This window comes from Meriones unguiculatus, chromosome 14 (genome assembly GCF_030254825.1).
Source record: "Meriones unguiculatus strain TT.TT164.6M chromosome 14, Bangor_MerUng_6.1, whole genome shotgun sequence".
NCBI classification, from domain to species: Eukaryota; Metazoa; Chordata; class Mammalia; order Rodentia; family Muridae; genus Meriones; species Meriones unguiculatus.
In genome coordinates, this window is record NC_083361.1 from 64040871 (window position 1) to 64054278 (window position 13408).

A 13408-nucleotide genomic window follows, 5' to 3' on the forward strand; every position below is an offset into this window, starting at 1 on the left:
CCTGAGTGTTTGGATTAAAGCCGTGCACCACCGCTGGCTGGCTTGCTTTCTTTCTTTCTTTCTTTCTTTCTTTCTTTCTTTCTTTCTTTCTTTCTTTCCTTCCTTCCTTCCTTCCTTCCTTCCTTCCTTCCTCCTTTCCTTTCCTTTTCCTTTTCCTTTTCCTTTTCCTTTTCCTTTTCCTTTTCCTTTCCTTTCCTTTCCTTTCTTTTCCTTTTCCTTTTCCTTTTCCTTTTCCTTTTCCTTTTCCTTTTCCTTTCCTTTCCTTTCCTTTCCTTTCCTTCCTTTCTTCCTTCCTTCTTTTCTTTTGTTTGTTTGTTTGTTTGTTTTGGAGACAGGGTTTCTCTGTGGGCCAGGCTATCCTGGAACTCGCTCTGTAGATGGCCTCAGACTCAGCATTCTGCCTGCCTCTGTCTCCCAAGGTGTGCACCACCACCACCTGGCTCAGTTGCTTTTGATAAACACATTCTCCTAGAGCTGCATGAACACGTAGACTATAAGCATAAGTCTTTTTATATGACGTCCCTTCTCAGTGACCATTCAGCCCTCCAGAAGAAACAACAACAAGATTCCCCACCACAGATATTTTCTCTGATAGAAAGTCATATAAGTAGATTTAAAGAATATCATTTCTCCTTTACAACCCTAGGAGTGGGATTTGAAATTCTCAGTCATGCAAGAAACAGACTGTCTCACAAACTGGCCTTCTAACTAGTGTTCTTACTAGTGATGTATAAGACTCCCAGTTACTCTCCATCCTTAGTAACAAACACAGTTGTTTTACTGTTTCTGGTATCCATGCAGTGTTATCTCATTATGGCTTTGATTTGTATTTCCTGACAACTAGTGATATTAAACAGATTTTCACGTGTCCTTTGGCAGCTCATGTGTCTTCCTGTAGGAGCATCTGTTCATATCTTTGCCCATTAAAATAATTGGATTATTTGTTGTTACCAAGGAGTGGATGATATATATCCTGGATACTGCTTCTTTATTAGATTCATGATTTGCAAATACCTTCTCTCATATCACTTGCCTATTGTATCACAGTGTCTTGGTTAATTAAAATTTCTAATTTGATAAAGTTTAATTTAATAGATTCTTTTCTTACTGCTTTGTGTGTCCTTCCCTGCTTTTTTTTCTTTTCCCCTTGTTGATGTTTTGCTTTAAAGAATTATAGTTTGGGCTTTTATTTTCAGGACTAAGATGTATCTCACTATTATATTGGTAACTGTAACAACAGCTTCATATATCTGGTAGGATCCACTCCGAGCTATTTTTAAGATCATCTAAAGAGTTTAAAAAGTGGGGAGAAAACACCTAGCTCTGCCAGCTGACTAGTAAAATTTGAGTCTTGAGGTAAACTGTTTTCTCATCTCTAAAGTGGAAATTTTAGAGGTCACGTTTCAGTGAGAACAAACTTAGAATAAGTAAACCTCAGAAAATAATCACAGCACTCACTGGGGAAGAGTCTCTGTTGAGGATACAGTCTAGTCAGATTTTTGCCTTTTTAAAAATGTATGTGGAAGCTAGAGAGAATGCTCAGTGGTTAGGAACATTGACTGCTCTTCCAGAGGACCTGGGTTCATTCCCTAGCACCCACATGGTGACTCACAGTCATCATTAACTCCAGTCCCAGAGGATTTTGTGTCCTCTTCTGGCTTACATGGGCACGAGGCATGCATGCTGTACATAACACATGCAGGCAAGACACCCATATATATAAAATAAAAATAATTTAAAAAGAGATGAGGATGTATTATGGCAACAGGTCACAAATTTTTCTCACTTTTGTTTTAATATTGTACCAAAAGATAGATACTTGAGTTTGACTTGTTTGGGATTGGAGACTGGGAATATATATAGTTCAAGGGTGGAATGCAGGACTGGCATATGGAAGGCGCGTGCACACACACACCAACCACCAAGAGTATGTTGGTGGATGGCACTATTTTATTTCTTCAAGAAACATGTTGTTGTTGATGTTAGGTTTTTGTTTTTTTGTTTTGTTTGTGTGTGTGTGTGTGTGTGTGTGTGTGTGTGTGTGTGTGTGTCGCCATGGAGAGATGGGTCAGTGGCTAAGAGCACTGTCTGCTCTTCCAGAGGTACTGAGTTCAATTCCCAGCAACCACATGGTGGCTCACAACTACCTATAGTGGGGTATGATGTCCTCTTTTGGCATGCAGGTGTACATGCAGTCAGAGCACTCATAATAAATAAATCGTTTAAATTTTTTTATATATTTTTTTAATTCTTTATTAATTACACTTTATTCACTTTGTATCCCCCCTGTGGTTCCCTCCCTCCTCCCATCCCAATCCCTCCCTTCCTCCACCCTCTGTATGCATGCCCCTCCCCAAGTCCACTGATAGGGGAGGACTTCTTTTCCTTCCTTCTGATCCTAGTCAATTAGGTCTCATCAGGAGTGGCTGCACTGTCTTCTTCTGTGGCCTGGTAATGTTGCTTCCCCCTCAGGGGGAGGTAATTAAAGAGCAGGCCAATCAGTTCATGTCACAGGCAGTCCCTGTTCCTATTACAATGGAACCCACTTGGATACTGTACTGCCATGGGCTACATCTGTGCAAGGGTCTTAGGTTATCTCCATGCATAGTCCTTGGTTGGACACCAGAAGGAGAAAAGAGGGAACAAATCAGGAGCCTGACACAGAGGACCTCTGAAAGGCTCTGCCCTGCAGACTATCAATGCAGATGCTGAGGCTATGGGCAACCTTTGGGCAGAGTGTAGGGAATCTTAGGAAAGAAGTGGGAAACAGTAAGATCTGGAGAGGACAGGAACTCCACAAGGAGAGCAACAGAACCAAAAAATCTGAGTACAGGGGTCTTCCCTGAGACTGATACTTTTTTAAATTTTTTTAAATGTCCTTTTTAGTCGAGGTACCAAGTGACAAAGTACCTGTTATTCTAACCAAGAGTCATTTCCATGCTAGAAACAGCCATCTTGTAAAGAGTGTGATAAATAGAAGCTTTAACTCAGAACTTTTGTTTCCTACTGTGCTGTTCCTTAGTGTTTTAACTCAAGCTATCCTGAAATTTCTGGTCTTCCTGCTTTACTTCCAAGATTATAGGTTGTGCACCATTATGTTCCACTAATGACTTTATTTTACTCTTGCATAGTAGGGTTTACCTAATGAGCTAGTTTTATTTTTCCTGAACTAGTGAAGGGATTCCTCAATACAGACATCAAGATCTTGCTGTCAAAGGTTTTTAAAAGGTGATTGAAATAACACAGTATTAGGTCTTGTGAGTCAAAGTAGCCTGGATTCAAGTCTTGATCTGTCAGTGTCTTCTCTCTCCATTCATCTCACACTTTATTTAAAAAGCAATTTAGGAAATTGGATTTTTCCGAGTGAAGGTAGGCTGAAGCCCAAAAAGATATAAAAGTGCCTTTCACAGGTGGTGGTGTGCTTCTGGTTATAAGTGTTGTATATCCTTTAAAAAGACTCTCTAGTTCAGAGCTGTTTTCCATTCCAAAGCTGGAAGAATGCATTAGTTTCTTGTGAGTTTTAATCTTTCTTTTAGAAATTACATATGTCTTCACTTTTTTGCTACATTTTGTTTATTAAATTATTGTGTGTTTGCGTGGATGTGTGTGTGGTATACTTGTGGAGGTTAAAGAACAATTTGTAGAAGTTACTTCTCCTTTGAGTAGTTTTATCAAAGCCCTGCACCAAAGTCTGGGCTCGGCGTCACACATTTTTATCCCAGTACTCAGGACATAGAGGCGCTCTGTGTGACATTAAACTTTGTGAGTTTAAGGCGGGTCTAATCTACATAGTGAGTTCCAGGACAGCCTGGAAAACAGGAGAGCCTGTTTTAAAGATTTTCCTTAATGTCACCAGATGTCTTGATTAGGAATTATTGTGAAAAAGGGGGAAAAAATTCTGCATGCCTTTACCTATTTCCCTGTTCCTTGCCTAGTGTGAGACCAAAATATAATATGAAATGGAGTTAATCTCGCCTTCACTTATCAATCATATCATGCATTTGGTGCCTCTCAGTAAACAAAGATGCCACGCTACTAGGACAAGGTTTGCATAATTCCTCTTAGGTACTAGAGGTTAGCCAGAGAAGAAACATTGTCACCTTATCAAAGGCCTTATTTTCAGGATTATTTTATGTGATTTGGCTTCAGAACATTCAAAACCAATTCTCAGTGATGTGAGAAGCAGTAGTATTCTTTATGTTCTTACAGCAAACTTTTGGTGAAATTAAAAAGATTAGGCAGTTTTCAGAAGTAAACAGCAGTCATACTTGGCTTAGGAATAGTAAATTCTCAACCTTATTGTAGCTGTGCAGGCTGGCTTGTTTCAGTTAAACCTTTGAAACGTAGTATGATAAGAGCTTAGAGTTTCATAAAACAGAAACCCTAGAGACTAATGGTTTTCTTCTTTTCAGTTGATGGTGGGCTGAATGAACTAAACTAGGAATTGTTTTTCTTCATTAAAAAGAAAAAGTAATGGGTCTTCTATAGTCTAGTACCTTTACTAAAATGACAGAGATATAGAACATTCTTCTATTGCAGTGGTCCTCAACCTTCCTAATACTGCTACCCTTTAATACAGTTCCTTAAGTTGTGGTGACTCCCAAAAATAAAATTGCTTTTGTTGCTACTTCGTAACTGTGATTTTGCCACTGTTTGGAATCATAATGTAAATATTTTTGGAGTAGAGGTTTGACAAAGGGGTCACAACCCACAGGTTGAGAACTGCTGCTCCATTGGAATCCAGGGGACTTAGAATCTAACTGTAGTCATAGATTTAAAAAAAAAGAAATCAGCTTAAAATCAATTATTAGTCTTGCCTGTGTCCAATCAACTATGAAACATTGACTTAGTCTGTGAGAACAGGGTATCTGTTTGGCTCTGTTAGTTCAACTCTATGTGCTCTCTCTATTCTAGCCTGAGGAAGAACAGTTGCTTTGTGATATAACAGGATCCAGTTCTTCAACAGATGACACAGCTTCCCTGGATCGACATTCTTCTCATGGCAGTGATGTGTCCCTTCCTCAGACTTCAAAGTTAAACAGGTTCAGAAATCATCAAAGTTCCGATGGCTTTTTAAACCATGGAGCAGGGCCTGAGAGTCGAGAGAGTGAAAGTGAGCCTGCTGGCTCTGGCGAAATGGAGGAGGAGGAGATGGACAGCATCACTGAAGTGCCTGCAAATCGCTCCTTTCTGAGAAGCTCCATGCGCTCTCTTTCCCCTTTCCGGAGGCATAGCTGGGGACCTGGAAAGAATGCAGCCAGCGATGCAGAAATGAACCAGCGGAGGTAAGTTGGGAGCCTATGTGTTTCATAGCTCAGTGTTTGTTCTCTTCTGAGAAGTGTCTGGATTAGCATTGTTACTGATTTAAAAAAAAAAAAAAACAAACTCAGGCGACACTGTGGTAGAGAAAAGGTAACCCAGGCTTTGAAACCAGGCAGATAAGCATTCTGACTCCAGCTCTATACGTACATTTTAGATGATGAGTAGACACTTGAGCAATATAAGCTTTAATTTTCTCATCTGTAAAATACTTCAGTATTTTTGTGATCACATAAACTATTATTATCACATAGTGAATATTTAATAAATGATAAGGCTTCTTACCTACCAGGTTAATCACTGAAGTTCATGAATCTGGAAGAGAGAATTCTGTAAATTTTTAATTAAGTAAATATGAAATCTTACAGTCTTAACCACATCTAAGAGGTTTGGTGTTTTCTGAGAGTAAAACCATAAATTTCTTATGTAGAAGTTCGATAAAGTCTAAATAATCAATGTATAGTTCTCAAGAGGGCACAAGACTCATGTCACACACTGAAATTGTTATTTTTCTGTGTGTCATACAGCTTGGGGATATTTACAAGTAATGCCCAGCGTTAGTCCTTCAACTTGGCAGCAGCCTATAAGAAATTGGCTTCTGACCTGACTGTTTTAATTCTACAAACCAAATACTGTAACAGGTTACAGTGTGCCTGCCTCAAGGCCACTTTAACTGCCTAAAGAGATGCTCCAGCTACAGTTGCTTTTTTCCCTCCTCACTGCATTATGGCTATTAGTACGTGTAATCTTAATCACAGTTATCACTTTTTTTTTTTTTTTTTGAGACAGTCTCATGTAGCCAAGGATAGCCTGAGTGTCACGGAGTAAGCTAGGATGGTCTTGGACTCCTGATGTTCCTGCTTCCACCACCCAAGTATTAAGATAACAGGCATGCACCGCCATATACCCAGATCTTCGTTTGTTCTTTTAAATTTTTTAATGTGTATGAGTATCTTAACTGAATATGTGTCTGCACCATGTGTGTGCCTAGTGCCCAAGGAGGACATCATATCCTCTAGAACTGGAGTTACAGACAGCTGTAACTGTAACCATACGGTGAGCCATCATATGAGTGCTGGGAATCAAAACCAGGTCCTCTAGAAGAATAGCTAGTGCAGTGAAGTACTGAACCATTTTCCGGCCCTTCGTTTATTCTTTTAATCAGCCAGCACACATTGAACTTTTTTTTATGTCTGGCAGTGTCCTATGTTCTGGAGAAACAGATAAAAATGATATTAGTCCCTGGCCTCACAGAGCTCAGAATTAAACTCTGTACTTCACTGGTTTGCTAGTTTTTTTCAAACTCTTTGTGGCACATTGTCTTACATTGTTTTTTAATTTCAGTGGTTCAAGTCTTATTTTTCCCATAGTTGCAGAATGGAAGACTGTTGCAGACATTTTACATCATCTACAGTAGAGTCCTGGTTTCAAGTCTCAGTCAAGTCTTTGTACAATTTCATATTATTCCATGGTATGAGGATAGTAATCTAAAAACACAAGCAGTGCTCTTTATCTTGCTGTATTGAGTTTATATACTTTTGACATCTCAGATTATATAAAGACTAATTTCTGAAGGCTTTCCTTCCCAGCTTTATTCATACTGTTTCCTTTTAAAGCATTTGTACAGACACGAGGAATGATCCTCATATGCAGAAAGTACTCCCTGAAGCCCGAGTAACTTCTTGATAGGACACCTTGCCTTAGATGGTGAAGGACTGATGAGGGAATAGGTGTTTATTTTACAAGTATCCATTCTTTTACATAACTCACTCTAGATCTGTTTGTAATGACAGATTGCAGAGATTTGTATATTTGAATCATGTAGCTCAGATGAAGACATTGAGGTCAGATTTAATGACTTGCCCAGGATTACAAGGTGATCTTAGACTTGTTAGCTATTTGTATTTAAGCCTGTATATCATCTGTTTGTACTTAGTGCAAAGGATTATCGACTTCTGTCTTAATATCTTGAGATATAATGCAGTAGTTTTATCACTTTAGTAGTTCGACTAATTTGTGTATTATTGTTACCTGAATTTTAAAGCCTGAAGAAAACCCTTTTGAATGTTTAGTGTTTTAATGGCACATGTACTCTCACAACTTATACTAATCTTCATTACTTGTCATCCAATTAACTACTTGGAGTACAGAGAAACAGAAGCGACCTTTTTGTCAGGTTTGGGGTACTGATTTTTTGTCATTCCATTCTTTCAGCCTCTTTCCTCCTGTGCTATTTGTCTTTGGGAATTATGTTTCTTCCCAGTGTGATCTCTGTGTTTTGTGCATTTGTGTATCATTGTAGTTCACCTCCATTACTGACCTCTTCCATCATTCATTTTCAGTTCAATGCAAGTTCTTGGGCATGTTGTCAGGAGACCTCCCATTCATAGGAGAAGGTACAGAGTTCACTAAATTGGACTAACCATGTCATCTCTGAGAATGTACTAACAAGCATCTCATCTGGTTACCAAGATTGGACAACATTTTTAAACATTTATTTCTGGTTCAGGCAATAAAATATAGGTGCTTATTAATTGCTATGTCCACCTGACAGGAAATATAAACTAAGTCTCTTTTTCTAGTTCTAAATTTATAACATGCACACCCACTTGCTGGCTCAAATGACTTTGTGTAGGAGAATTCAGGTTTTCTTCCGTATTGTATATAGCTAATGGACTTTGGGAGATACTTTTCTTCTCTCTGTCTCTAGAAAAGAGAAGAGAAAAAGAATACCCTAAAATACATTTGTGCTTATTCACACATAGGTTCTAAAATATTTTTAATACATTCTTGAGTAATATGAAGAAAGATTTTTGTTAGCTAGCCACCTGGTAATATTTTCAGAAAGCAATCTGGCATAAGCTGAGACCTATTTTTGAACTGCTTAATTATTATTATTATTATTAAGCAAGTAAAAAATGAAGCTAATATTTTTAAGCTAAGAAGTTGTTTTTATTTAAAACATGCTCAATTGCTTCGTGTTTTAAAAACTTTTGTAGAGCTTTTATTGCGTTTTCTTCCATTCTTCCAGTTAAAAAAAATCATTTTCAAATGTATCCTTCTTTAATTCCGTATTTTATGGGAAATTTTGATCTTAAATTCTTACACTTTTATGAACTTCAAATGGCCAAGATATTGGGCTCTTCAGGAGAACAAATTCTTAAATGCCTTTTTCAATAGGTAGTATCTAAAACCTCTATGTATTTGTTGTTCTCTCTGGTAAACGCTCTTCATCGTGAACTAACTGTAGCACACACCTGATTACATAGTGAAGGATGACAAGCCACTGCCTACAGCCCACACAGTACATGTCAGAGCCATGCTTTGAACTTACAATGCAACCTAAGTGAAAAATATTTTTGTAGGAAGAACATGACTTATAACCTTAAAACTTATGAAATTAAAACATCCCAACAAGTATTAAAGAAGGTTGTTCTCCAAAATAAACTGGACTTCCTAAGTTTCAAAGCCAAAGAACCTTAGGATTTAGAGACTCTCAGAAATGCACTTTAATTATGAAAGTAGTCAGGGAAGGCTTAGATCATTTGTAACTTGCTGGATCCTGTGAAGCCTATGGGCTTTTTTTTGTTGGGGGGGGGTTACTCCTGTTCCGCATCTTATGTTTTTCACAGCATTCTCATAGTCTCAGAGTTAAGAAGATATTTAAAACTCTACAAAGAGATTATTCTTATTTTTGAAAAATGATGATTTGGCAGTGTATATTCAGTTAATGATTTAGTTTGTTTTTAATAAGAAATCAGAGCCAAGCATGGTGGCTCACACTTTAAATCCTAGCACTAGGGAGGCAGAAGCAGGTAAATCTCTGAATTTGAGGCCAGCTTGGTCTGTAGAGCAAGTTCCAGGATAGCCTGGGCTACACAGAGGAACCCTGTTTGGCGGGGTGGGGAAGAAATCAGATAGTTAGTTATCCAATTGTAAGTTTAAAGGTTAATAACATCACTGGGTGGCAGTGGCCACATCTTTGATGCCAGCACTTGGGAGGCAGAGGCAGATATATCTCTGTGAATTTGAGGCCAGCCTGGTCTACCAAAGGGAGTCCAGGACCAAAAAAAATTCAAAGAATGGACCTCTGCACCTTATGAACGTTTGTAAATTACATTTTACTTCTGCTCACACAAATAAGTTTGAGTTAGTCTAATCCTTCTTCCCAGATGAGAGATGCCCCAAACTATGTATTTCTCCTTTTCCTTTTGTAAGCCTTACACTGTTATTTAATCAGACGTTAAATGTCTCATGCTATTTGACACAGCAGTGGAGGAAACTATCACGGCATCCTGCCGTCTCCTGGTCTCCTTTCTTCTGTCCCAAGTCTTGTCCACCAAGTCCTTAGAGCTTGGGGTTAGCCCACTGAGTGGTTCTGCACTCTACAGCACTGCTTTAACTGTCAGGAGCTCTGTGTTGTGTTTGTTGTTGCTTAAGACAAAAACATGGCACTTAGAATTTTAAGGCCCCCCAAAAAAAAACAGTATTTTTTTTCTTTTTCTTTTTTTAGATGACAGCACTTGTTAATCAAACCTTCTGCCCTAGGACCAGACCTTGGCACGTGTCTTAAGGAACCAAACAAATAAGCAAATAATCAAAGATCCTGGTATAGTTCTAGTCACAGAGTTCCTATTTAATTTGGTTACCTTTCTGCCTGCTGTATTTGTTTAACCTTTCTACTCTAGAGTTTCCTCCTCTGCTATATTGCATAGGATAAACAAGGAAGCAGGTGATCAAATGAATGGTTTTTTTAAATCTTGAGGAAAATGAATACAAAATTAAAGTTTAAAAGAAATTTCTATCTTAATGCTATAGAGTTTGAAGAAAGTTAAGTCTGTTTACCAGTATAAAACTCTAAGGTATGACCTTTGTTGTATTTGCTTTATCTTAAGCAGAAAAGCCTAATGAATAGCTTCTAAAGAAATATGAGTTGAGTATTACATAAGATTCATAAATTTCGTGGCTTATCTGGATCCTTAATGAAAACATATGGGAAAAAAATACTGATATCTCAGAGAGGACTCTGAGCTATGTGTAGTGTTTCCTTTCCGTGCAGGCCTAGGAGTTACTGCCCTGAGTCGAGGGATGTGAGAGTGGGGATGAGTTCAGAGAGACACTTGGCCACAACAGTGGAATTTGGAACACCTCTCTGGGAATGTCTGCAGAGGAAGCCATGAGTGGGGTCCTCTTTTCGCCAAGGGATTAGTAGAAGACATTCTTCAGTTTCAGTTGGAGTAGTTATCCCATAAAGAGCTCACATGACCTTTCCCAAAACAGTGTCTGAGTGGACACCAACGGAACAATGTTAAATTCCTGTGTTTTTTTTCTAGTCTTTTCCTAAATTCTCAGTGTTACATTCCCAATTTTTTTAATGATTACATAAGTCTACCTCTATGTCCTTTCTTTTTAAGCTAAATAACCCAAACCTATTTCCTCTTTTCTCCCTTCATTTCTTGTTTCTACCTTTGATGTCATCTCCAGTATGAGCTGGTGTCCCTCTGGTGTGCAATACTCGGCTGCCCTGAATGCTGACTTTAATTTCAGAAGGTATAGTATTACATGTCCAGCCACCAAACCAGGAATTATAAAGTAAGACTTCTGGCTTTGTGCTGGCTTCTCTGTGGCTGGAATGCACACGGGCAGCCTGCAGTATCTGAGAGCATAGTATCCTGCTGCCGCCTTCGCTATGGATGCCACCAACCCACTTGCAAGAGTATGCGTAGGAACAGTACCCACCGCTGCATCGCTTGGCTCAAGTGGCAATAGATGGCCATGTTTTCTGCATGAACCTCATATCTATGCTATACACCCTTGTCTCTGTTCTGGTCTTTCAGTGTTCCCAGATTCTTAAGAAAACAATGAATCAAAGCAGCTAATAGGCCCTGGTTTCTATTATACTTTCAGGTCCTACATTTAGGTTCTGAATTTAGATGCATCATCATTTCATATTTGTCTTTGAGTTAGGCAGCTAGATTTAATTATTAAAATGTTTTCAGGGTTAAGTTTTGTGGTGAGCATAGATCAGGTTTTCTCGGGATTTTTAGATAATTCACAGTGGAAAACTAAATTTCTTCACTTAGCTAAACTTTCTTCTTATGCCTGATGCTAAAAAAAAAAAATGGGTTCTAAAGAGACATTTCGTTGCAGTTCATTTTTATTTCTATTGTTATACTGAAATAAGAACAACAAATTTGTTAATAGTTTACTGCTAGAGAAAATAGAGACATATGGCTTCAGTTCATAAGTAACTTGTGAAGAAAAAAAAAAATGACCCTTCAGGGCTGCCATATATGAACTAATTGTAGCAATTAACTACAATTTTCCCAGAACAGAAGTAACTGTCTGTGTGTGTATATATATGTATGTATGTATGTATGTATGTATGTATGTATGTATATGATATATATATCCCAAATACAATTCCAGCTGGTTGCTACCCGAGAACAGTCAACTACAACTGTATGCTTCTTTCAAAGAAGTTCAGTGTAGTTATAGCAAATGTGTGCTTATTTTACTTAGCAACTCCAAAGAGGGTAGACAGCTAGCCTTCCTCTTTAGCCCCTGTTACTTACAGACAGTAACTACAAAATCTGTACCTCAAAACTCCCTTTTAAAATTCCAAACCCTGTTTACTTTTTCAGCATTTATGATCTAGTGCTTTATATGCCTGTCTGCAGCTGATGATTCTCACTTTGCCATCATCTGGCCAGGTGTTCACAAATGGTATTGCTCATGAGTGAAACCAGAGTTTTCCGGGTAAAACTGTACCCAGAAAGTTGTTGAGTCAAGCAGAATATAATTGAGTATAGTTTTATGAGGTCTGTATTGTGAGCACATAGCAAAGTCACTCACTTTCCATTCTCAAAGCTCTTTATGCTTATGTTTTGTGACATTTGGCATTAGATAACTTAGATTATGGAAAAATTAATTTTATCACATCAATGAAAATATACATGTATAAAAAATGAAATAAATGTGGTCTGTCCATATGGTATATTAAAAACCAGATGAGAAAATGATGGTATCTGGTTCAGCATTTTGATAAGTTGAATGAGGTAGAGAAATAAACATGTCTAGTGTTGTCTCTTAGCATCCAAGACCACTGGTGGGAGGGTGCTGAGTGGTGTTCATCTGCTCCGTATCATTGTAGGTACTTTGCGTGAGAGACACTGAAATAAATATACAAGTTAGAGGGATTTTTGTATTCTCCCATTCTGAAATCTATGAACAGGGACTGAACTCTTGTGTTCTGTGTTCAGTTTCAGTCTGGAAGGCTTGACAGGAGGAGCTGGTGTTGGAAATAAGCCATCCTCATCTCTAGAAATGAGCTCTGTAAACTCCAGTGAGCGCAGAAACCCTTTCAGTGCTGAGGAACAAAGAGACTCATTGATGTCACTTTCAGAAGAACATCTGGAGCCAGACCAGAGACAGCATCATAGGATGTTTGATCAGCAGGTAAGGCGAAAATAGGTATGTACTGCTAATGGGGGTGGTAGTGGAATAGTATCCCCAAATATGATCTCATTGTTTTATGCTTTTTGTTAGTATAAAGCTAGAGCTGTCATTACTTATTTATTAAATAATATCGTCAGTTCTAGCAACAACACATTTTTATCATTAAACATGAGTATTTAAGAAAACGCCAGTTGGGTTGGAGAAATGGCTCAGTGGTTAAGAATACTTAACTGCTCTTGCAAAGGACTGGCATTTCATTCCTAGCACCCACATATGTGTCTCACAGCCATCCATAAATCCAGTTCCAAGGATCCAGTGCTGCCTTCTGACCTCTAGGGGCACCAGGCATGAACAGACAAAACATGCTATACAAAAAAATAAATATTAAAAAACATAATTTTCAGAAAAGAATACATTAATCTGCACAGACTTAAATATTCTATCACAACAAATGTTTTAGGATTGGAAAGGTATTTAGGATACATAGCTTCCTTTATCTGTCTCTGTTGTTCTTTTACCAGCTCATTGTAAATTGAGTTTTAAAGTGTATTGCATGCCATTATTAAATTTAGCAATTTGAAAATCCATGCCCCAAGGTTATTTCCTAGAGAAAACATGTTCTTTGTCTCAA

General features: G+C 38.1%; 1 protein-coding gene across 8 annotated transcripts in view; it reads left to right on the plus strand.

The window, feature by feature from the left end:
- Positions 1-13408, plus strand: part of Akap13 (A-kinase anchoring protein 13) — a 277674-nt gene that overhangs the window by 196858 nt on the left and 67408 nt on the right. For 4 of the 8 annotated variants that reach the window (XM_060367369.1, XM_060367370.1, XM_060367371.1 and 1 more), the window contains exons 11-14: positions 4915-5285; positions 7662-7715; positions 10804-10869; positions 12582-12777. In XM_060367369.1, coding sequence (XP_060223352.1) covers positions 4915-5285; positions 7662-7715; positions 10804-10869; positions 12582-12777 — 687 coding nt within the window. The remainder of the gene's footprint in view (positions 1-4914; positions 5286-7661; positions 7716-10803; positions 10870-12581; positions 12778-13408) is intronic. The other 4 variants (XM_060367375.1, XM_060367376.1, XM_060367374.1 and 1 more) reach the window with 3 other exon arrangements.